This window comes from Oryx dammah, unplaced genomic scaffold (genome assembly GCF_014754425.2).
Source record: "Oryx dammah isolate SB20612 unplaced genomic scaffold, SCBI_Odam_1.1 HiC_scaffold_29, whole genome shotgun sequence".
NCBI classification, from domain to species: Eukaryota; Metazoa; Chordata; class Mammalia; order Artiodactyla; family Bovidae; genus Oryx; species Oryx dammah.
Genome location: NW_024070213.1, coordinates 72,546,932 through 72,573,768, shown reverse-complemented (window position 1 = coordinate 72,573,768; position 26,837 = coordinate 72,546,932). Strand labels below are relative to the sequence as shown.

The 26,837-nt window shown below is 35.9% G+C and overlaps 1 protein-coding gene across 2 annotated transcripts; it reads right to left on the bottom strand.

Moving 5' to 3' along the window:
• Nucleotides 1–267: 267 nt before the first annotated feature.
• On the bottom strand, nucleotides 268–26,837 carry MDM2 (MDM2 proto-oncogene). Of its 2 annotated transcripts, XM_040233424.1 has the most exons (12): nucleotides 26,461–26,836; nucleotides 25,886–25,960; nucleotides 25,661–25,745; nucleotides 22,994–23,068; nucleotides 20,711–20,844; nucleotides 18,699–18,748; nucleotides 15,762–15,829; nucleotides 15,526–15,622; nucleotides 11,339–11,499; nucleotides 6,768–6,923; nucleotides 5,723–5,800; nucleotides 268–3,578 (listed from the first exon to the last, which is right to left on the bottom strand). In XM_040233424.1, exons 3-12 carry the CDS (start codon nucleotides 25,739–25,741, stop codon nucleotides 3,003–3,005), a joined length of 1,476 nt encoding a protein of 491 aa, XP_040089358.1. In that variant the 5' UTR covers nucleotides 25,742–25,745; nucleotides 25,886–25,960; nucleotides 26,461–26,836; the 3' UTR covers nucleotides 268–3,002. The 2 variants fall into 2 exon arrangements, with proteins under 2 accessions (XP_040089358.1, XP_040089360.1); XM_040233426.1 differs by lacking the exon at nucleotides 25,886–25,960 and having other exon boundaries at nucleotides 26,461–26,837.

Below are 26,837 nucleotides of genomic sequence, written 5' to 3'. Positions count from 1 at the left end.
ATTAACACTGCTGTTATGTTCTACATTAAGGTTAAGAGAATAAACCCTGAGTTCTCATCACAAGATTAAAAATTTTGTCATAATTTATCTAATGGCTGTTCACTAAACTTACTGTAATAATCAGTTATTAATAAGTCAAATCATTCTGCTATAACATCTTACAGCAAAGTACTGTATGTCTATTATATCTCAATAAAACGAATAAAAAACTCATTCTGGGAACACTGCTTATAAGATCCAATAGCCACATTTTTTTATAAACAATTCTTAAGCACTCAGTACATCTTTTATTTGTAAATCAATAAATACATATGCCACATCAAAATATTTAGACAATCAAGACTGCATTAGTAACACATGTATATGTTGAATGAAATTATTTGCAGCAGTTTGAATGCTTTGTAAGTAGCATAATTATTGAGTTACATTCTAAATGTACAGCTGTCCTTCAGTATCCATAGGGGATTGGTTCTAAGATTCCCCCTGATCCCTGGGATACCAAAATCTGATGCTCAAGTCCCTTATATAAAATACTATGGTTCTGCACATTAACTTTGCAAAGGTTCTTCTTCTCCCATATACTTTTAATTAAATCTCTAGATTACTTATAACACCAAATGTATCACAAATGCTATGTAGTTGAGAGTATACAGCAAATTCAAGTTTTCTTTTTCAAACTTTCTGGTATCTTTTTCCTATTTCCAAACCAAGTTAAAATTCATGGATGTGGAACTCACAGCTATGGAGACTATACAGTGTTTATAATCTATTTTCTCCTCAGAGATCAATTCTACTTAGCCCTAGCTTAAGTATTATAAACCCCAAATTAAGCTTTACTCTATTTGAGGAACACTCTTTAGCTAGGTACTGATCCATTCAGTCATTACCTACCTATCTATATACATGGGTAAGTTGTATATGTGTGTGTGTGTATGTGTGTGAGGGGGTTATTTTTAAAGTTTAATACCATATTCTGTAACTGGCACACAAACTTGCTGTATAAAATTACCCCTCAGTTCTATCTTAATCATAGTTCAGTTGATTTTATTATCCTCACTTGAGTATGTACAACTGTCATATATAGAAGAAAAACACAGGGACCTTGTAAATCAAAGTTACTTTCACTATTCTGTTGAAGATTTAATATAAATCAAGATGTTATTCCACACAGTTTGAGAGTTTAGAATTTTATGTTCCGTTCTGTTTTCTTAAAATAATGTATAATTTTTGGACAATTTAGAGAGATTATGACATTTTTGGCTAGTATAAAAACAAACAAGTCTTCTGTTTAGTCTATCCCTGACAATATTATCCAAGAGACTGGAGAATGAGAAATGTGTGCTACTCATGTAGCACCAATATTTCTTTTATCTAGAAAGAGTACAGTAAGTCCCCTACATACAAACAAGTTCTGTTCTAAGAGCACATTTGTTAAGTCCAGTATGTTCCTTAGTTCAACCGAGTTAGCCTAGGTACCCAACTAACACAATCAGATACATAGTACTATACTGTAATAGGTTTATAATGCTTTTCACACAAATAATACATAAAACCACAAAAAAATAAAATATTTTTTTATCTTACAGAGCAGTACCTTAAAAAAATACAGCAGTACATTATACTAGCACAATTCAGCTGGTACACAGGGATTGGCACCAAGTGAATAGGCAAGAAGAGTTACTGACTGGAGGGAGAAGGGGTGGGAAACGTTGGGGCTGAAGGATGGTCAGCAACAGGAGACAGAAGCAGGCTGCAATTGCACTCATGCCTGACACTGATGGCACAGGTTCTGGTTCCTTACTAGATTCAATTCTGTCTACTCTCTTAGAAAAACGATCCAGGGATGTCTGGGTGGTAGCTGTTTTTTCTCATCATAAAATGACACAGTAACACTGGACTGCCTTCTGAATGGCTGCTGCGACCTTGTTTCAGGTACCGTTCTACATTCAGCTCCTGTGTCTCAAAAATGAACGGTGCCTCCTCAAAGAAAATCTCCATGCCATTTCCTGTGTTGTGAACCTCTTTGGTTCTTCAGCTACATTTTTCCTCTTGTCAGTCCACTCTCTCAACTGTTTTCACTTTCGTGCCCAGTTACCACTTGGTGCTTCTTTTTTTCTTGGCTATATGAAACTTTTAGTATTTTATTCATAGTTTTACAGTATTGGTAAAAATAATGGCCATTATAAATAAGTATAAAATGGAAGCTGATGAAAAAATAACCCCGAGTCTTCCTTGATTCCCACCCTCCCACCAAAAAATTAGGTAATATATAACAAATATCCTTTTCAGACATTATCTTTAAGCATATATGCACTTTGTAGTGGTGGATGGTTTAGTTGCTAAGTCATGTCTGACTCTTGCGACTCTGTCCATGGGTTTTCCAGGCAAGATTACTGGAGTGGGTTGTCATTTCTTTCTCCTCACTTGGTGCTTCTCAGCAGTAACAGCTATATCCCTCCTGCTTTTACACTTGCTTCTGGACATCCTGAGCTTGAAATAAAAAATACTGTACTACTGTACTCTGCACAGTAGTGTACAGTATACAAAAGCACCGGCTGCAGAGGATGGATGCATGTGACAATGTATAAAAGACGTGAACTTAGTGGCTAGGTATGCAAATGTTTGTTTGCGTCTTTGAAAGTTCGCAAGTTAAAGGTTGCAAATCTTCACATGTAGGAGGCTTACTGTACTTTAAGTCTCTCTGAAAGACTACAAAAATGAAGGATTAGAAGGTTTAAGAGTATCTAAAATTTAAATATTGAATCTTTCACAGCAACTTTTTTTTTTTACATGAAAGGTACTAAATCCAATCTAAATTACACTGAAAGCCAAATATAAAATAGCAACAGAGTAGGCATTTTCCTAAAAGGAATAATCACTATTGGGAGAGATCTACATGTAAGGTATTAGCTTGCTTTGATACAGCTAAAAAAATAAAAATAAATTTCAGGTCTAAATTTTTAGGCTTATAATATATAATTCTGTTTTTACAGGTAGTTCAACTAGGGGAAATAAGTTAGCACAATCATTTGAATTGGTTGCCTACATACTGGACAGGGCTTATTCCTTTTTTTTAACTTCTTTGCACATGTAAAGCATGCCATAAGATGTCCTGTTTTGCCATGGACGATGCAACCATTTTTAGGTCGACCCTGGCAAATCACACAAGGTTCAATGGCATTAAGGGGAAAACTAGATTCCATACTTTCTTCTTTGTCTTGTGTTTCTTCTCTCTCAAACTCTTTGACATCTTCTTGGCTACTATAAATGATGCTATTAGAAGTCGATGGCTGAGAATAGTCCTCACTTTCTTGAGATAGAGAGGCTTGTGTGATTTTATCATCATTTTCTTCAACACATGATTCTCTGGAATCACTGACCGTAGATTTCTTACAGTCAGGGACATCAAAGCCCTCGTCTTCTTGCATCAAGTCTCCTAGTTTGGCTTTCTCAGACATATTCCCTTTATCTTTTCCTTTATCTTCAGGAAGCCAGTTTTCACGAAGGGCCCAACATCTGTTGCAATGAGGTGGAAGGGGAGGATTCATTTCATTGCATGAAGTACACTTCCAATAGTCCTTCAAGGAAACAAGAGAGTTAGCTTCTATAACCCTTCAATAACCAATCCAGCAATGCTAACAACTTGTTCAATATGTCTAAGGCAAAATGTTTATCATACAACTCCAATTTCAGCATTTCATGTTTTACATAAAACAATGTCTTTCCTTAAACATGATCTTGTAAATACCTATTTTTTCCAGCCAAACTATGCTGAAAAATTCTAAAATGAAAAATGTAATCACCATGACCTTAACATGTACCTCGGTTGGTTCATTTAGTGTGTGTGTGTGCTCAGTCGTGTCCAACTCTGCAACCCCATAGACTACTGCCCATCAGGCTCCTCTGTCCATGGGATTTCCAAGGCAAGAAGGAACCTTCCTGACCCAGGGATCAATCTCACATCTCCTGCACTGGCAGGAGCCACCTGGGAATCCCTAAGAAATGGATATACAGTGTGTGTGCGCTCAGCTGTGTCCAACTCACTGTGACCCCATGGACGGTACGTAGCCTACCAGACTCCTCTGTCCATGGAGTTTTCCAGGCAAGAATACTGGACAAGTTGCCATTTCCTACTCCAGGGGATCTTACCAACCCAGGGATTGAACCCACATCTCTTGCATCTCCTGCACTGTCAGGCAGATTCTCTGCCACTGCACCACCTCCTTTGGTTTAAGCCAAGTGCTATGCTATGGGATATTCTCTGTAGAGGCCTGTACCCACCCTACTCCCTTAAAAGCTCATATCTGATACCTTGCCCAGAGTTCACCAAATCAATCTAGACAAAACTATTATCTAGTTTGCCATTGACTATATCTCTTTTAGAAGTTCTATAAAACCAGGGTTCAAATGGGTGTTCCTTAATTTCACCCACAAAGGAAACGCTAAACATTCTCGGCAATCACCACCAGATAAACTCTGCCATCCTTGTCACTAGCCAAAATGCATGCCCTTACTTGTCTATCCTTTTCTGGGTTCTCATCTCTGTAACTGCTCACTGCTTCATCCTTATTTCAACTTTATTTCTCAAATCTTTCCACCCTTGATGCAATTTGGTTAACAAACTTCACATCACAAGTCTCTTCACTGAACTATCCTTATCTCCCTGCCTTAACAGAAGCACTGTTCTTGCCTGAAACACTGTACATGTAAAACTTGCCCTATTGGTCCCGTTTATCTTGCCATGAATAATATAACCATTTTTAGGTTGCCTGACAAATAATATAAGATATTAGCAATAAAGGTCGAGACCAATCATCCTCCCACACTGGTTCTTTCAAGTTGTAAAAGCAGGGCTCTACTAAAAGATAAAACCGAAGACAAAGGTCTTGTAATGTGGGAGGAAGGAAATGGCAACTCACTCCAGTATTCTTGCCTAGGAAATCCCATGAACAGAGAAGCCTGGCAAGCTACAGTCCATGCGGTCACAAAGAGTCGGACACGACTGAGCACACACACAGTGGAGGAAAGTGCTTCAAGAGTTCGATAAATTATAAGACCTATGTCTAAAATATTTAATTCAACCTGGCATCAAATGAGTAAATTAGTTATTTGAATTATTTTCTAATATAGTATAGTATTTTCCTAAAGTTTTACAATTTCTCTTTTGCTTTAACTGGATAATTAATAATTATTTCTATCTCAGAAAACAGAGAAATGAGATTTCCTAAATAAAAGGCAATATTAAAAACAAAAATTAAACAACAATATTTAATTAAAAGAATACACATTCAATACCTCAAGAACTCTGAGGCATAATGTAAATGTTTAAGTCCAAATTTCTTTCATAGAAAATCCTGTATTTTCTAATATGAATTAATATGAAAATATTTATATTTGCTAAGACTGGCAAAATGTTGGTAAATGTTAGAACTGAATAAGTACAAAGGAGATACACTGTACTATTCTCTATGCTATATATACTCAAAATCTTCCATAATACAGTTCTTTAAAAGTTCAAATTCCAGCACAAAAAAAACTAAAGAGTAGCAACAGATTCCAACCCAATAAAAGAACAAAAATACTTCAAAAGTCATTAAAACTTCACAATTTTAAACTTTATAAAAATTATCTCATGTCAAGAAGTAGGAGACTAGATATATTGTTTTAATCTTGATCTCAATGCTATTTTTTGATTCCTTGAAAAAAATAAATGTATACTTACAGCTAAGGAAATTTCAGGATCTTCTTCAAATGAATCTGTATCACTCTCGCCTGCCTGATACACAGTAACTCGATATACCTAAAACAAACAAAACAACATTAGCATCGATTCAAACCAGTAAGACCTGTCAGTGGTAAGTCCTAAACAAACAATATGTACTACAGTCGTAGGACCCTCTGAGGATACCTAAAGCTGCAGATACCTAAGTCCCTTGTGTAAGACTGCACAGTATCTGCATACAACCTATGTACATCCTTCTCTATACGTCAATCATTTCTAGATTGTTTATAATACTTAATACAATGTAAATATTATGTAATAAGTTGTAAATGCAACATGAATGCTATGTAAACAGTTGATGGCTCACAGCAAATTCAAGTTTGGCATTTTGAAACTTTCTGGAAATCTTTTTTTTAATTTGAATATTTCCAAGCTGCACTTAGTTTAATCTGCAGATGTGGAACCCATGGTCCAACTGTGCTATAATATGAGAAATGTGAGACAAAGGTCACATGGAATGAGTGAATACAAAGGCAGAGAAATAGAGGACAATAAAATCCTCACCCACTACTGTAAAAAGTCAACACAGAGGATGTTTAAAATGAATAAAGTAAAAAATTCAGTACAAGCAGTTTTATCTTATAAATATGCAGGTATTAAATAACAGTGAGATAGCTAGAAATGTTCAAGCTGGTCATTTCTAGGAAACAGATCTGGTGGTAGTATGTGACTTTAATTGCATGCTTTATTTTTATAAAAAGTAAATTAACAGTGAAAAGAGGAGAACTGGATTAATTTTAAAACAAGCCGACTATTATAATGCTCATTAAGGCCTACTGACTTCTTGACATTGTATTTTTAAAAATATAAATAAGACAACAAGGAATTACAAAGCCTCAAGTCCACAAACCAATATTCTAGTTTGAATAAATCAAGAGTCAAAAATTGTGATGTGAAATCTGATAACATTATTTCAACTTCAGTTAATGAATATGGAACATATATAAGAATTTTAGAATATAATCAGAGAAAAGAAAAAAACTACCTCATCATCTTCATCTGAGAGTTCTTGTCCTTCTTCACTAAGGCTATAATCTTCTGAATCAAGAGACTCAACTTCAAATTCTACACTGAATTGATCTGAAACTGAATCCTGATCCAACCAATCACCTGAATGTTCACTTACACCAGCATCCAGATCCTAAAATCAGGGGCAAAAAAAGATGACTTAATGGACATTACCTGTAACAGCTTCTTAACTCATCCCCTGTGCACCTAATTTCCCCTCAGTCCAAGTCTACACACAGACACTAGGTTAAGCCTCTGAGTTACGACTAGATAGATATTTTCTCTGTTCAAAACTCCATTTTAAAAAATGGCCAAATTCCCTTGGCATTCAAGGTACATACAGTAACATCTATATTAACATTTTCATGTTTTCTCCAACTAAACACCCTGCTTCCCCTTCACTAAATATGAAAAATTAGCCAGATCCAGATTGTTTTCTAAACCAAACTTCAACTTCCACACAATTCCTCCCTAACTGGAGTAACTTGAGTTTTCAAATCCTGCTCATTCTTTTTTGCCAAAGGCTTTGTCAATACTGTAACTAAAAAAACACTCCCACCTTTAATATCTGTGCTACTCATATTATTTTCACACACAAATTATACAAAACATAATTTTGCATGCATGTTTATCTGAATTACACATACTTTAAGAGTTAAGACAATTTCTAATCATCTTTATATTTTGATGCTAGTAGTTATAACACATACAATAATTATGATTTATATTTAATGAACTTTGAGAATTTCTTTGGAAGAGCTTTCATATATAATTTTTAAAATTTATTTTAAAAAATTTGCATCTGCTCATGTGATTCCTATTTTAAAACTCTGATTAACAGTATAAGAAATTAAGACCTTCAGTCCTGTAATATTTGCCATCAGTGGCTAAGAGTAAGAACATACATAAAGCAGAAGGCTAGATACAGAAAAAGTACTTTGGTCTAGTATTCAGGATACATACATTCTTATTTTAGATTTGCCAGTAAGTGCCTCAAGCTTAGACACATTCAGTTTGTAAAGGCCACAACTATTTCACTCACGAAATATGAGTTTAGATTTAATCATTTATAAAAACAAGGTATATTATTTTATAACCACCAAGGTCAAAAGACCAAAATATTTTAAATCATGATGTTAGGAAAATAGTAGTAAAAGTAACATTCAAATTGCAGTTCTAATTCCTAAAAAAAAGCGGGGGGCTCTATTAACAATCACACTAAAATCATAATTCAAATCGGAATACAGTAACTATCCATCCTTTCACAGAAAAAGTTGGCCCATGCCGACCTAGAGGGTTCTCTGAAGAGAGCAAAATTTAAGGTAGTTTTCAAAAGTTTCACCTGATGTTCAAAATAGAAAAACCTAGACATTAAGCACTGTGTATTTAAAAAGCATCAGACAGCCTTGATCTGAAAAAATATTAAAATCTGTTTTTCTGAATTTCAATTGTGACAATTATTAGTTATGTGATCTAAGATTATTTGAAACCCCCAAATCTTAGTTTTCCAATCTATAAATGGAGTTTGAGGCTGCTGAGGTGACAAAATATGGTAATTGCCTAGTATAGAGCCTAGAATATAGGCTTAGTTCCAATATTTTGAACCCAAAACAAAGAAAAGATGGGAGGCAAAGGCACTTTCCTTTAGCTCCCTTCACAAACTGATGAGTGACAACACCAGACAACCACCCCATGTGAGATAAGCTAAAATGAAGAGGGAAAGAAAAAAAAAAAATCAACCCAACCAAAAGCTTTCACAACTTGGGACTTTACCTGAAAACCAACAGAATTTTATTTTAATAAAGAGGATTTTTAGAAGAGAGCGCAGAATAGGACTAACAAAAATACTGCCTTTGGTTACAAGGCAGTATTTCAGGTAGAATGAACAAAAACTTTAATATCGCTTAGCTAGAATTCTGAAACAACTCTAACAAAGACTGTTAAGTTTAAATGGGGCATAGTTATTGTATTAAAACCATCTGTAAGGAATAAAATTATCCAAACATGAAGTTCGTGACACATCAGTTTAATTTAAGTGAGTGAACTCACTCAGTCATGTCCGACTCTGCGACCCCATGGACTGTAGCCTACCAGGTTCCTCCGTCCATGGGATTTTCCAGGCAAGAATACTGGAGTGGGCTGCCATTTCCTTCTCCAGGGAATCTTCCCGACCCAGGGATCGAACTCAGTCTTCTGCATTGTAGGCAGATGCTTTACCGGGTGGATTCAATTTTTAAATCACACATATTTGCTCTCAAGAACCTATTTTTTCCGTCACAGCATTTATTGACTGTTTAAATTATTTGTTTGACTGCCGATGACCTATCTCCCAATGAGAGTAAGGATCATATCTACCTTGACTACTACTGTTTCATTACTGCCAAAAGGAACCTGGCACAGAAAAGGCACAAATATCTACTGAATGAAGAACTTGCTCTTGGAGGAGAGCTCATCATGCCATCTAGTGGCCTATACAAGTAACAGCTCTATTAAATATTGTATCTAGAAGGTACATCTCTATCAATAAAATCCCTGCTTTAGAAGAAAAAAATGCAAAGATAATAAAGTAACAAGAATACATAAAAGACCATAGTTACTATCATAATTGGTTCATTCCTTTACATATTCTAGAAAACTATAAAACAATCACTAATATACAGAATGGCCATGAGACATTGCCATATCACAAATAAAGATTCCAATTTTAAAGACAAATGTTTAATGACAAGAAAATATTCCATTTGTTAAGTGTTCTTGTTGGCAAAAACTTTACAAACCTTCCTTCAGTGGTATCTTAAAAACATTAGTGCTGGCTAATACTGGAATTATTCTATCAGTAATCAAAAAGTACTGATATTTTCCCATCACCCATGCAATAATATACAAATATTTCATGGCCTTAGTAAATACTTTCCCTGATGTCCAGACCTACATATGGCAAATGTGAAGATGAGATTACAACTGAGAGCTGTAATAAGGCATTTTTACTATAAATATTCAAGACAAAATTGCTTAGAATTCTAAGATTATCTTTGGTGCAGTGGCTCACAAAGATTCTCCAATATGTATGGTGACATTAGTAACTATTAACATTGGTACGAAATTTTACCAACACACTCCAGTGCAACTCCATTATCTTCCACCCTTTTCGCCAAACCTGGGTTAGGTGTAGGGAAGATCAGTTCAGTAGCGTCGCTCAGTCGTGTCCAACTCTTTGCGACTCCATGAACCGCAGCACACCAGGCCTCCCTGTCCATCACCAACTCCCGGAGTCCACCCAAACCCATGTCCATCAAGTCAATGATGCCATCCAACCATCCCAACCATCTCATCCTCTGTCGTCCCCTTCTCCTTCTGCCCTCAATCTTTCCCAGCATCAGGGTCTTTTCCAATGAGTCAGCTCTTCGCATCAGGTGGCCAAAGCATTGGAGTTTCAGCTTTAGCATCATTCCTTCCAAAGAAATCCCAGGGCTGATCGCCTTCAAAATGGACTGGTTCAATCTCCTTGCAGTCCAAGGGACTTTCAAGAGTCTTCTCCAACACCACAGTTCAAAAGCATCAATTCTTCGGTGCTCAGCTTTCTTTATAGTCCAACTCTCACATCCATACATGACCACTGAAAAAATCATAGCCTTGACTAGACGGACCTTTGTTGGCAAAGTAATAGGTCTGCTTTTTAATATGCTGTCTAGGTTGGTCATAACTTTCCTTCCAAGGAGTAAGCGTCTTTTAATTTAATGGCTGCAGTCCCCATCTGCAGTGATTCTGGAGCCCAGAAAAATGAAGTCTGACACTGTTTCCATTGTTTCTCCATCTATCTGCCATGAAGTGATGGGACCAGATGCCATGATCTTCGTTTTCTGCTTTAAGCCAACTTTTTCACTCTCCTCTTTCACTTTCATCAAGAGGCTCTTTAGTTCTTCTTCGCTTTCTGCCATAAGGGTGGTGTCATCTGCATATCTGAGGTTATTGATGTTTCTCCCAGCTATCTTGATTCCAGCTTGTGCTTCCTCCAGCCCAGCGTTTCTCATGATGTGCTCTGCATAGAAGTTAAACAAGCAGGGTGACAATAGCAGCCTTGACGTACTCCTTTTCCTATTTGGAACCAGTCTGTTGTTCCACGTCCAGTTCTAACTGTTGCTTCCCGACCTGCATACAGGTTTCTCAAGAGGCAGGTCAGGTGGCGTGATATTCCCATCTCTTTCAGAATTTTCCACAGTTTATTGTGATTCACAGTCAAAGGCTTTGGCATAGTCAATAGAGCAGAAATAGATATAGGTGCCCAATACACTACCGGAGATCAGTGGAGAAATAACTCCAGAAAGAATGAAGGGATAGAGCCAAAGCAAAAACACCACCCAGCTGTGAATGGGACTGATGATAGAAGCAAGATTTGATGCTGTAAAGAGCAATATTGCATAGGAAGATCTGTAGTTTCATTTGAAAGAAAAAAAATTTACCAAGTGTATAGCATCAATCATACGTCATACACGTACATTCTGTCTGAATGCCTATCAGGAATGTCAGAACTAGACTTTAGAGGATTACCGGATTTGATGGAGTTCCTGTCGATTCACTGCTACTGCTTCTTTCACAACATATCTCCCTTATCACACACAGAGCAAGGCTTTCATCAAAGGAAAGGGAAATATTATCAGATTTGTGGCGCTTTCTCTGTCGTTCACCAGGTAATTCATCTGAATTTTCCTCTGAATATGTAAAGAAAAACAATTAAATTGCTATACTGTAATTTATTTAAAGATTGAGCTGTCTTAAGTTACCTATCTGTACTAAAACTGTTATAATGAAATTGAACAGAAAAATAATGAATGCTTCAAAAGTCAACACTTTTACTGATCTGTCCAACTGATGGCAGAACATGACATTTTTAAAAAATGTTTCAGGACTTGTTTCAGGACTTCCCTGGTGGCTCAGACGGTTAAGTGTCTGTCTACAATGTGGGAGACCCGGGTTCGATCCCTGGGTCAGGAAGATCCCCTGGAGAAGCAAATGGCAATCCACTCCAGTATTCTTGCCTGGAAAATCCCATGGACAGAGGAGCCTGGTAGGCTACAGTCCATGGGGTTGCAAAGAGTTGGACATGACTGAGAGACTTCACTTTCACTTCACTTCAGAACTTTATCCAGTCACAATTAATTTAATCCATCTAGAGTTTTTACTAACAAGTCTTAGGAGATTTCTGTCAAACTTTAATAAAAGATTTCAAAATTTAATTTACCTAGAAGATATTCTTCATGTTTCAGTTTCCTTAGTACTCAGTATTTTTAACAGGAATCACAATTAACAAAATTAGTCCATTTATTATTTATTTGGCCATGTGGGTTATTTATTTATTGGGCCAGGTGGCACGCACGACCTTAGTTCCTTGACCAGGAATCGAACCTGTACTCCCCGCAATGGAAGCTCGTAGGACTAATCACTGGACCACCAAGAAAGTTCCTGATCCATTTTATTTTAAATAAGAAATTATCTCTAACTTAAACTCAGAATGTTACCAAATCTGTCAGGAATATAAATAAGAGTCCTACCTCATATCAGACATAAAAATAAATTCCAAGTGGATTTAAAAACCAAACACAAAGAACAAAACCATCCAACTATTTTTATATAAGAATGGGAAGGATGGGAAAGTATAATGTAACACTACAAAGCCCTCAAGAAAAAGATCATCAAGATTAGGTTGTTAATTAAAACTTAATAACAATATAAAATACAATAAATCAAAGTGAAAAGGCACTGTCAAACTAAAAAAGAACTGCAATATACATTAGAAAATAGCTAATATCCATTTACACAAAGTCTTCCTGCCAATCAAGTAAAAGACAAGATTTTTAAAAAGTCAAAGGACAGTTCAATTCATAAAATACAAATGACTAATAAATATGAAAAAATGACTTATCTTCTAGCGATCAAAGAAATGCAAACTGAAATGAGATACCATTTTCCGCCCATGAGAATGACAAAAACCAAAATGACAAAGTCTCAAGAGATTTGGGAGAGGACTTTTTATACACTACTGGTAAAAATCCAAAACAGTGTAACATTTTATGGGCAGTTTTTCTATCATAGATAAATACCTACATAATCATTTATAAACATATGTGCAAGGGTGCTCACTGCTGCCTTACATGTTAAGTACCTAAAAGGGTTATGAGATTTAATAAAATATAATTCTAATCTGTATGCCTGAAACAAATACAACTCATACCTCTGCTCATTCCATTTCCCTGTCTTGACCTTCCTGGTCAGAAGTAACCTCTTCTTCCTCTGAATTCCCAAAACACATTTATATCCTCTAAGATCACAAGTTTCTGATATAAGTTCTTAATCATGTTTATACTATTAGAAAAGGTGACCTTGACTGAAAGATGTGGGCTAGAAGGGTAAAACCATGCTGTTGATGCATATTTTTTCAAAGTCCAGAATATCTTTTTAACTCTATTAAAAAATAACCTTTGGGGCTTTTTCTGATTATGAAAGTATTGTATTACTTATTGTAGAAATCTCTTAAGAAATAGAAATTTAAAAGTAAATCATCTATAATATTACTATTGAGATAACTACCATTAACACTTTAGTAATTTTCCAGCTGTCATTAAAAAAATTTTTCTTCTTCTTAAACATACCTATTATCACACTGTATGTATAATTTGGGATTGTTTTCTAATTTTTTTTTTGGCTGCACTGCATGGCTTGCAGAATCTCAGTTTCCCAACCAGTGATCCAACCCAGGCCCTAGCAATGAAAGCATCAACTCCTCACCATTAAAAAAGAACTGTAGAACCACTAAAAAACGACCGCCAGGAGCTGTTTTCTCTTAAATATCCTTTTACATTATTTTTATTGCCTGAGAATATACTGTCCATAATGTATGTTCATCATAACTATTTAGTCCACAAATCTGAGCACTGGCTTCTGTCTAGCACAGTGCTAGGCAGTGGGTGTAAAAGTGAAGTCAGCCATCATCCTTACCACCAGAGGAGGTTTACATTCAAACATCAAGGCAACCAAAACATAAGCATTTACAAGCTATAATGAGTGCTATGAAGGAAACAAGCAGAGTACCAAGGAAAAGAGTAACAAAAAGGGATCTACTTGTCTGAGTGGTTAGAAGCAGGCTCTCTGAGAAAGTAATAATTAAGCAAAAATTGAAAAATGAGGAGTTGGTCTTGCAAGGCTGAGACAGAAGAATTCCTGCAGAAAAAAAATTAGGTGCAAGCTGGAAAGAATTTTGACTTGTTTGAGAACCAAACAATCAATGTAGCTGAAACACACTGAAGGTGGGGGAAAGGGCCAAAAACCAGAATAAAAATAGATCAGGCCTTGCAAGCCAATGTAAAAGTGTGGGTTTTATTTGAAGGTTAATAGCTTCAAAATAGCTAAAGGGGATCTGGCATACCACAATCCAGTTTACCTTTCATGATCTTTTTTGGTAATATGGTAAAGGACAGAAACAGAAACTAGAAACAGAAAATCAGAAGCTGCTGCAGTGGTCCAGGTAAGAGATGACAATGGCCTGGACTAGAGTGATGACACTCTCTGGCATCATGTATGTTTTCAACTATGCATAATGCTTTAATATCTCTACATATAATCTTTGAATTTCTGACTATATCCTTAGGAGAGATTCCTAGAAGTGGAGTTAACCATGATAATGTTAAGGACCCCAAGCCTTTTTATAATTCATAAATGTCAACCAATTTATACTGACTGACGTACCGCTGGTGTATTAGTGTCAACACGTAAGTTAGCAAGAATTTAAAAAAAATTATCTTTGCTAATTTGAAAAACCAGAAAAGACATCTTTTTTTGCATTTTTTTTTTGTCTATAAAGCTAAATCACTAAAATCTACCCCTCCTCATATTTATTAGTCATTTGTATTTACTATGAAATTTGCAACTTGGATTTTTAATACTTTTCTTATTGATTTTTTTGAAACTTTTAATATAGTAGAAATATTAACAGTCAAATTTTAAAAGTAAATCGCTTTCAGTATGTTGTAATTTTTAATTTATCTTTTAAACTCATTTAGTATTCATTTTGGCATAACGTACAGATGTAGTTTGATTTCCAGCCCACCCCACCCCCGGCCCCAACTAACCAACCATTTGTTCTAGCCCTATGAATTTAGTCAGACATCCTCTGCACTTTCTGCCCTTTGCCCTCATGTACAAACTCTCCCCTGAGTTTATCTGTATTACTTCACTGATCTGCTAAATTCTTTTTTTTCACTTGAAATATACAGTTTTAGTTATTATGACTTTCACTGGGTAACAGCCTCCTCCCTCTATTCTTTTCTCTGTTAAAAATGCTCTTAGCTATTTTCTTTACCTCATCTTCATTTCTAAGATGCTACTTTCTGTTTTTAAACTCATTGCTATGTTTTATTTATTAGAAATAACAAATATTTTAACTGTAAAGGTGACTAAGAATGATGACTAAAACAAAGTTTAAATCTTGTCCTCTATTATGTTGACTAGCAGAGAGCCAACTATAAAATACAGGACACAGGAAACTGTGCCTGCTGTAGTCAACCAGAAACATGTTGCTAAGAAAACAATTTTTAAGCCAATTAAATCATATAAAAATAAGAACCTCAGAAATTCATTCACATGAACCAAAATAAGCACAATTTAAGTCTAAACGGACTAGTATCAGTAAAAATGAAAAATGAAAAGCAGTTTGAAAGTGCCAATTAAATAATCATATATACCTGTCTCACTAACTGCTCTCCTTCTAGATGAGGTAGATGGTCTAGAAACCATATCTGAAGATGAAGGTTTCTCTTCCTGTAGCTCTTGCACAAGGTCCTAAGCATTCAAGGGAGAAACAAACAAACAAAAAAAACCCACAAACTTATAACATCAGAAGCTAAAAATACATTGTTTTAAACAACCTTCCCCAATTTTCAAGAAATATCATTGTAGAGTGAGTTCGTATCAATATTACCTTTTGATTACTCCCACCTTCAAGGTGACACCTGTTATCACTCACAGATGTGCCTGAATCTGATGGTTCTGACAGAAAATAAAAACAAAGAATCACAAACTAGGAAAGGAAGGGCTACTCAATAGATGCTATCTAGGACAAACTCCTTATACAGTTTAACTTTCAACCAACATTGAACCTGTAGTCTCCCAAGTGCCATCCTGTGCTGGATACTAGAGATGTAAATAAATAATTCATTTTAATATAGAAGATACATAAGAATCATCATAAAGTACAATAAACACACTAAAGAAGTAAATTAATGGAGAAGATGGGAGTATGGAGTAATGATTATTTGGCAGAGATAAGGCAAGGTCTGAGTAACAAAGAATCAGGAAAGGTTTCATAGTTGAATATGTGGAAATACAACTGGGAAAGGCTATTTCAGACTGAGAGCCCTGTGTGAAAAAAGCATCCAGAACTACAGGATGCTTTAGAACTACAGCTACTTCATTACTATAGGAATGTAAGCAGGATCTTCAAGAATCCTGCATGTCTTGCTAAACAGCACAAAGATATCAACAAGCAGTATGCATGCCACCAACTGCAAATCACTGCATCCTTCTCAGCTAATACTTCACATTCCTCCCTAAGCCACTCACCATTAAAAAGGTTTAATCTAAGAAATAAAATTGATCTGCTAGTTCACAGCAAGTAATAAAGAGCCCCTAAATGTTCCTTTTTTGGCCACCTCATGCAGAGAGTTGACTCACTGGAAAAGACTCTGATGCTGGGAAGGATTGGGGGCAGTAGGAGAAGGGGACGACAGAGGATGAGATGGCTGGATGGCATCACTGACTCGATGGATGTGAATCTGAGTGAACTCCAGGAGTTGGTGATGGACAGGGAGGCCCGGCGTGCTGCGATTCATGGGGTTGCAAAGAGTTGGACACGACTGAGCGACTGAACTGACTGAAATGGTCACTTTAAGCAGAGGAGTGACAACTCACTCTGCCAAAAGGAGAACGGGCAGTGAAACCAGTGTTAGCAACTGTAATTACGCAAATGAAAAGCATTAAAGCCTAAACTAAGACATGGAAAAAAGGCCAATTCCAGAGAATTTAAAAAGGTAAAAACCAACAGAAACCTGATGTCTAATACACAAGACAAGGGAGAAAAGAGTCAAGAAGGATTCCAAGATTCTATCTTGGGTAGATAAATGCGTGGCATATCATTTACCAAGAGAGAAACTTCAGATGAAGCACAGATTTGAATGGGAAAATAATCAACTGAAGTGGGTAACTTTCAGGTAGGTAGGTTTAGTTTGTATGTGGATGTATAGACCTGTCACAGCGCAAGTCAAAATTTCAGATATGGAATATATACAATCACCAAAGATCATAATCAAATACCCTTTACTACTCCCTTGGAAACATTTCACCTTAACAGTGAAGCCAGGTCTGAGTATTAACATTTTGAAATGATATGCATTATCATTAAAAAGTTTCTCTTTTGTATTATGGGTAAATGTATTATATTGATTTTAAGTTGTCCATATGAATAGGTTATATTTTGTTTTAGTGTAAGAGATGTTATAAAACAGATGTAATAAAAGGGAAGTACCAAGTATAATAAGGTTGAGAACCTTATTATAAAGGAGTTCTGAAGTTAATTAAGTAATCTAAAACCTGAAACAAACTCAATCTAAATAACATAGGAAATCTACAGGTTACCACTTCATTAATACAATTTTCCTAGCAATCAACAAAGGTTTATTTAAATGAATGAATATATCAGGGATAATACTTCAGAAAACTGAAAATACTACAACAGATACTATAACTATAGTTGTTTATTTGCCTTCATTTGATTTCAAAAAGTGCTCTGTGAAATAAAATCTCAAGTTACCGGCCTAAAAATTACTTCTATTCTAGGATAAGATGGTGATGCCCTTTTATGGGTCTTAAATCCTAACTTTGGAAGAATAGGTATTCAATTCAACACATTTACTAAAAGACCTTATTACCAAACACTGTACTATGTGACGCAGATTGCAAACCTGAATAGGACACAAATGTGTAAGCAAGTAAGGGTAAAAAAGTAATAAAACAATAAATCTAATACAGAAAAATAGGAGCTCAAAGGGGTGGTCAGTTCATTCTGGAAAGTAAACAAGCCTCTGAGAACAGTTCTTACAGACCAAAAATAGACTCTGAGAAGTCTGTGGTATATTGGAGCCAGCTCCTACCAGCATTCCCAAGCCAAATGTGCATTTCTTCCTAACCCCATGTTTATAGTTGAAAACGGTCAAGGTGAGAGTATTTATATCATGAAAACCAGTAACCACAAATCAAGGCTCTTTCCCTGGAGACTGGACTGTTAAACATTTACCAGAATCTCACTGTATATGTTTGGGTATATCTTTAAGGAATAAGAACCTAGGACTTTCATCAGATTATCAACGGGTTATGTAATCCAAAAATAACCAGTTAAGAACTACATCTAAAGGAAGGGAAGTAAAATGGCACTCACCTGAAAAAACTGGTAAACAAAGCTTTGTCTATTATAAAAAACACAAGAAAAGGGCCCTTCCATTCAAATGGTCCTACCTAGGTAGCTGGATTACTTCCCAAAGTCTTTGAATACATGTTTCAAGGTTAGATCATATGTCTACCATGCAGAATCTTTTGAAATTACCTACCTTTCAAACAAATTCTAACCTGACATCCCAAGGTTTAAATTTATGTAACCGGATATAGTACAAATATGCACGAGAAACTTAGCATTATGTTATTTGTGCTCATATGTATTTCTTCCTGTTAAATTTATCATACCCTTACTACATACAATTAGAGCAACTTTTAAAGAGAATCACAATTATAAAATGTCTGCACATCCACAAAATGTCTTTAAGGTATTTTTACAGTATATGGTTTATGGCATTCAAAATTAACTTACCTTGCTGACTGACTACTATCAAATTTCTGTAGATCATTGTATATATTTTCCTTGTAGAGAAAAAAAAGATGTACATTTTAAAATAAAAATATATTAAACTGGGCTGAACAGGACTTTTAAATGTATATTAGTATAAACTATCAGACTACAACCCAAATTTTAAATTATTACATTCAAGTACTGATAAACTCCTAGACACTAAAAAGCACCAAAATAATTAGCTGCACAATGATTTACATACAGCCTAATAATCACTAAGATCTCCCTAGCTCAAAGATTTCCCATCTCCATTTCCTGAAACATGCATTGTTTAGACTTTAGCAAAAGTCCACAAAAACTGGCATGAACACATGAGGCAGGTTAACATTCTTATTTCAAACAAATTATCTAACTCTGGGCATAGAAGTAGACTGCCTTAAAAAGGTAGTAGGTTATGTAAAACCCAATACATAGGAACTTGATTTATAGTTTTGACTTTCATCAACCTTGGATCAATCATCTAATAGATTTTCTTTCTTGATCTGAAAATTGAAAGATGAAATAGTATGCAGTCATTTAATACAGGCTGACTACTACTCACTGTTCTAGAAATTGGGGAAAACAAAGAAGGAAATAAAAACAAATCTCTGCCCTCCTGGAACATAAGGAAACAATTCACTTATGCCAGTACTCAATGAAGTCATGGTACTTCTTTTTTTTTTTAAATAAATTAAAGATTTTAGAGAACATTTATTGGTCACAAGACATATCTAATTCTCAAGGTTAAGGGCAAAGTGCCAATCCCAGCTAACTGTTTTCATCCTTGGAACTAATAATATAGCTCCTTAAACTCACAAAAACCAATATTCCTATTTATATCTCATTCCCAAGTCAGTAGTTTCGCCAGTGTTTAACCTTAACACGTTAGGCTTCAAGTCAAAAATAATTTTAAATCTGTACTTTCAGTATCAGAAATTACAGCTCCAAACATTATCAAAATTTAATACATAGTGCAAAATTATCAAGTTATTTATTTTATAAAATTAAAGCTTATATTTCAAGGCCAAGTATAAAATAAAGTATTAAACATAAATGGTTTGTCAGTGGAAAGATGCTTATGTTAGTTTAACAGCAAGATGAAATCAAATAAAGTATATTCACCAACAGTCAAAACACATCTGCACATACCATCAAAATGATGAGTAAGAATACCTTTTGGTGACAAACTGTAGTCACTCTTCCCTGTCCTTAGCTTTCTCTCTTAATGTACAATAATGAATATATATTTTAAAGTGTGAAGCTGTTTTAAAGTTATAAATATCCCAACTCAATTATCTTTTTAGCTATAACATTATTGAGCCTTAAATACTAGAAGCCAATTAAATGTTTCAGGTGAAAAGTAGTCATCTCATTAATTAAGATGCTGCGAAGAGACTAAATGTCCTAAACCAAATGAAAGGAATTCCAAATGTAAAGTAAGAAGACTGGAAAAAGAGTCTTCAATTCCCAGGAGAACAATTCTAGAAATGTTACCTGGGTTAAATGCAGCTGATTAAGTGTTACAATGGTATATGACAAAGAAAAAGATCTCTAAAGTAACTAGAGCTCAAATTTAAGCCTTTAACCACAAGATAATATAAAGATTGTCTTTGGAAATGATTACAAGAATTTTTTTTTAATATGCAGTAACTTGCAGCTAATAAATGCTTTCCATGTGCCAAACACTTTTTTTACACACTGCTTCCTTATAACCTCGAGGATATTTATATTATTCCTACTTCATATTCAGGGGAAACTTAAGGCTTAACCCAATTTACCTAGTTTAACTGCAAGTAAATGAATGAGCTAGGTCTTAAACCCAAGCCTGTAAGATTCCAGAACTCAGGTTCTCAAACAATATGCTGTAATACTAAGAAATTAAACTTCAGTTATCTTTTATACATATTATAACAATTTTCTCTGACAAAATGGTGTGAAGATGGAGGTGAACTGAAATGTTTGCCCAGGTGGCATTTTATAGACTAAAGACTTACCTGTGCTCCTTCACAGAGAAGCTTGGGACTCCAAACAAATCCCCTAGAAGATCATTTGAACAATATACAATATGCTGTTGTTTTTCATCGTATAATCGTTTAGTCATGATATACTGGCCAAGATAAAATATAACCTGAAATAGAAATACAATTTCTGAGCATTAAAGAAAATTAAATGTTTGTTTCAAATACGCTCAATAACATCTCTTTTATCTGGAGGGTTAAACAACCAACAACCACATCAACAACCACATCTAAATAACAACCATCCTATATGCTTAAAAAAAGAAAAGAGCTGATTTTATATGTTCTCCTTTTAATTTGATGGAAGTAGAAACACTGCTTCTGATTTACTTAAACTTTAAAATGTGTCTTTGGCCAGAGGTGGAGGAGGGCAGACTTCACCTTTGCCCAGATATCTAGGTGTTACTTATTAGGAAGAAACTAAAAGGCAGCAAAATGCAAAACCAATGATAACAATAAAAAGCTGCAGAATCAAAAACATCAATTAAAATATAGCAGTGACCTGGAGTCATTTACTAAATAGTTCTGGATACCATATACTCAATAATCTGAGGTCATCACAGATGAGGAAGACAAGATAATGACCAATTAATTACATCTATGTAACAGCTGGGGAGAACTCAATGCATGAAATAAGCTCTCAAAGATACCAACATAATGCATACAGTAAGTAACCAAAATAATGACCCTGAATCGTACATATATGGCTAAATATTTTACAGTTTACAATGTACTTTTACAGTACTTTCTCTTTCTTCTGATATTTCATAAATCATATGAGAAATAAAAAAACCGACCAGGTCTTCTGACTTTTAGTCCAGTATTTCTTTCTTTCTACTACTCCATACCAGCTTTCACTACTCTCCCACATACCACAAAACAAAGATTCTACAACTGGAAACTGTGTCAGACAACATATACATCCCTCTACATGGTCTAACATAAGCATTTTAAGTCTTTATCATGGTCTTGATCAATTTTCTCCTTATTTCTATCTGCTACAAGTCATATTTTTTTGTTTCCTTAACTGATTACATAATGATAACATAAGGTCAGACCCAAGTTAACATCCCTAAAAACATAATTTACCTTGATACTTCATTGCAAACCCCATCTATAGACTTAATTGGCTAAACAGGTTTCAAACTTAAAGGAATGTTTCTATGTGACTGTGGATCAGAAACAGTAGACAGTGAGAAAGGAAGAAGGAAGACAACCTAGACTCCTTCCACCAAACATCTTGTAAGAAAATTTCTGGTGTGGCTAAAAATGAAAAGGATCTGAAATCTCCTCTTGCCCACTATCCTGATGTAGATAAGGTACTGAGCCCCATAAACTGTGAGAGATGGGGAAGAGGCACATTTCATTCACATCAAATTTTGCCCAAGACAGCCCAATCTCTCAGTGAAAAGCATGCTTTTGTGCACAAATTCAAAGCTAGAGAACACCACACTAAAATGTATCCATTAAACAGAATGTATGTTCACGAATCAGCTCACCTCTCTCCCAGAAAGATCAGTATACTGTACTCATGTATCTCTAGTGCAGAAGTTCTTAACCTGGGATCCATGGATGCCCAAAAAGTCCTCGGATAGAATTCAGGGGGTCCATTAATTCGAGTGGAAAAAAAACTGTCTATCTTTATTCTCACTACCTTTTAACTGAAATTTAGCTTTTCCTTCAAATATGAATACAGGCAACAAATCACAAAGTATTAACAATAACTGTGATTTTGTCACCAATAAAAAAAAAATCACAAGCATTTCTCATATCATACTATGCTTGATGTAAACATCTCAAAATACCAATTATACTTACAACTTCCAAATTAATTTATTATATCTGTTGCTGAATTAAAGTGGTCATAAAAAAGCATGTATCACAAACTTGTTTACTATTTTGTTAACTATATTTTAATGTAGTTTTCCCACTGTAATCCTATATATTTTATTTCATCCATTTAAAAACATGATTCTGAGAAAGAATTACCAGTCTGAAAAGACTTTACAACAGTGCATCAAGTGGGTTAACAGCACAAAAAGGCAAAAAACTCCTATAGAGCTTCCCCTTGTCTGAGGTTCCCAGCTGAGAAATGAAATTCGAGTATAAACTGAATTTTCAGCTTCAAATTACAGTCCAAACGAGCACAATACTTAATACTACTGCTTACTGAAAATCCCTCTATATGGCCAATTTCTCACCATGGCTATATGTAACTAGGAAGACTTTTTTTTTTTTTTTTAACTTAGTTCAGCATACCTCTTTCATAGTATAAGTGTCCTTCTGTGCACCAACAGACTTCAACAACTTCAAAAGCAATGGCTTTGGTCTAACCTATAAAGAACAAAGAGTTGCTATCATACTTTTAAATCATTCCAGAACCAAAAGCCCTGCAGGAAACTCATCCATAGAGAATTTCAATAAGGGTAGCAAACACAATGTCTAGCAACCTCACAAGGTTAGACCCCAAAAAGTCAGTCATAATGTCTTCACTAAATGTAACAGACTATGTAAACTGAATACCACAGACTGTGTTTGGAGAAAAAATACTGGGACGGAATTATTATGCAAGTAATCAGAGGACCCTCAAGTATTATCAGCTGTGATCAACATTCATGCCAAGGCAGTGAAACTCTTTTTCCTCCAGCTATTTCTATCATCTGCTTACTACCTTACAAGCTCAACTGTAAACTGAATACTCAAATGAGTTTACTGTAAGCTAAATGACAAAATCTGAGAGAAAAAAATAAATGTAATTTACAATGAGTCCCTTTACCAGTCTTTTCTTTCTGCAGATTACGTTCGTGAAGGTTAAGAACTTTAACCAAGCTGACAAGGGTAATTAAGAGCAGATCTGAATATTGCAACTCACAACCCTCAATGGCAAGCCAGCATTTTCCTCCTACTATAGTATCACGCTGACTTTTAGCTGGCTACCTTCCACATATCTACTTGACAAGCATTTTTTGAGCTTCTGCCATGAACCAGATAGTGCTGGTTATTGCACAAACACAAAAATGACAAATACAAAGAACAACCTGTATTGAAAGAGCCAGCCAACTAGATCAAGGGGTCATTTTTTTTCTTTAAAGAGCCCGATAGTAAATATTCTAAAGCTTTTCTCACCAGACAGTATGACTCAGAAGCATAAATAATATGCAACCAATGCATGTGGATGCATTTCAAAAAAACTATTCACAAAACGAGGCAACAGACCAAATTTGGCTCATAGCCTGTTGTTTGCTGCCTCTGATCTAGAGGATCTGCAAGTTATTGAGAAAATAACTGGCAAGGGGGCAGGGATGTAATGTGTTTATGTTCTTTCTCCCTATTGATGCTATATTAAAATCTTCAAAATCTTTACAACTACACAACCACCCCTACAGGCTGGTGCTTCTGCACCTCCCTTCAGTATACTCCAGTCCTATCTAACTTTGAAATCTGACAGCAACCCAAGTTTGGGATCTAATTCTCAAAACTAGATTAAGAAAATTGCCTGTTTCCTGCTAATCAACAGAACATTATTTAATAACTTAAAAATTTTAAACACACAATAAATGTAGTATTGAATCATTAATTGTTCTCATCATGTGTTTTTTTCACCGTGTGTTTACATTATGAGCTTTGTTTTCAAGTTAAAGAATCAATTCTCCCAGAGAACATACTTATTTTTCTAAAATTTTGTTATATTAAGTTCAAACTATATAAAACAATGCAAAATGAAAAATCTCCAATGAAAAGCCATAAGCTTTTTATTAAGACTTAAAAGACATGCATTAATAAGAAAATTATTATAAAAAATACCAGTCCTTAATCTTATATAAATAAAATTCTAGATGAGAAAAGAAAAGGCACTAGAAGAAAATACAGCAATATATTTGCATCATCTTGGGAGGGGAGAGTTCATCCAAGACATGATATGAAATTCAAATGGCAGCAAAATCAAATTTTACTTAAAGACCACATAAGCAAAGTTAATTGTAACATTTATAAATGATAAAAACCAAATACTCTTGAATCAGAGAACAGCTACAAATTATTAAGAAAAACCAATAAGCCTTATACAGGTAAGACCAAGCAAACCCCCAAAGACACATATTCACCAAATGACAAGATGCCCAACCTCACCAAAGATTAGGGAAATACAAATGTAAACAATACAATTCCTTTGTTTGGCAAAATAATAAAGTGATAATACTCAGTTCTGGCAGAGAGAGGTAACGCTTGTGTTAAGATATATAAACAAAGTGCTATTTGTAATACTCAAAAACTAAAAGCAATGTAAAAAAATCTATCACTGAAAGCATAAATTTTTTAAATGGTATACAAACACTGTGGATTACCATGCAGCTGTTAAAGAAGAATTCTATAGATTTTATTTATTGACACGATGTTATTTGCCCAATATATATATAGATAAAATCCTATTTTAGCAAAATAAACCAAACAACATAATTAAAACTCACATGTACACATATATATGTGGATATGTACATACAAAAAGATCTAAAAAGTAAACACGAACAAAAGACCAGTATTTTCAGTTTTTACTTTATACTTTCCTATAATGTCTAAAATCTTTACAACAAGCATAAATTATTTTTGTGACTTTCAGAAACCATTTAAAAGTTAAATACTGACAGGTCAAAATCGAAAAATCAGTCATATAAGCCGTAACTTCACCATCCATACTTAAGAAGATAATGAAACTGACTTTTAAATTCAGTTTAGTAAAAAGCTAGGAAAATAAATAACGATGCTCACAATTAACTTCTGCTCCACAGTTATAGCTGAGTGGCAGAATTTAAGCTATGGACTACAATTTCACTTAAAAGAGCCAGGCTACAATTAGAGTCTATGGAATTTAGCAGATCACCTCATACAATAACTTTCTGTTAAAGTTACACTGGAGACAAAAATACCAACCAGGGTCTCTTGTTCCGAAGCTGGAATCTGTGAGGTGCCTACAGCACCATCAGTAGACACAGACATGTTGGTATTGCACATTTGCCTAAGAGTAGGAAAAAAAAAAAACACGATAAAAACTTGAAATAATGAAACACCTGTTTTAAAAAAAGACAAAAAATCATATAGAAATGAGACAAATAATGCCTTTACTAAAAGTAAAGCCGTTAGTAAGTGGGTCCTTACCTGGATCAGCATAAAGTAAGTGCCATATACGTAGGTGACTACAGGTTCTCTCTCCCAAACAGCCAGCGAACACAGCTGGGAAAAGGCATGGTTTAAATAGCCCCAGCTGGAGACAAGTCAGGGCTTAGCTCCTTCTACTGCAGACTCGGAACGTGTCCGAACTTGACCAGCCCATCAGGAAAAGCTGAGTCAACCTGCCCACAGAACCAGCCCAATCTTGCCCAGACTCAGCGCCTGGGTAATAGAAGCTTCCGAACAGACACCTGTCATTATTACTACGGCCCCGGGTCAAGAAGCTGCCCGCACCTGGCAGCTGCCCCCTCGCACATGACCTTTACCCCGGACGCCCGCGGAGCCCCCTCCCAAACCCCCCGCCCGCTTGGAGCGCGGCCCTAAGACCCCGCCCTCCTCCCTGGCGGCGAGTCTCGCCTCCTTCCAACAAAATCTCTACAAACCCACGTGCCCCGCGCCCCCCACCACGAAAACCTAAAGGCTGCGCGCGGGGCCGAGAGCGAGCCGGGAGACAGAAGTCACAGAGCAAACCCCGAACTGCCCACGCGCTTCCACGCCGATACCTGATGCTCACTAATTGGGGTTTTCCGCGACTGGAGTCGGAGTTGGGGGGTGTCCCCCGAGGCTCCCCAGTTTCCGTCACCGGGCGCGCGGAAGCCCGACGCCCCGGGCCTCGGCGACCATCCCACTCGCAGGGCCCTGGCCGGCGGGGCGCTCGAACGCAGTAGATTCGGAGAGAAAAAGAGGCTCCTGGCTGTGAAAACGGCAGGACCTCGGTCAGAGGGGTGAGGGCTACCCCTCAGACTAGGCTTCTTGCTCCATTTTCCTTTCAGTTACACCGGGCCGCATAGGCCCCTAAACCTGCCGAGCTGGCCGAGGTGCGCCGGATGCGCGCCCCCTGCCGTCCGAGGGCACCGCGCCGGAAGCCGCGGCCCATCCG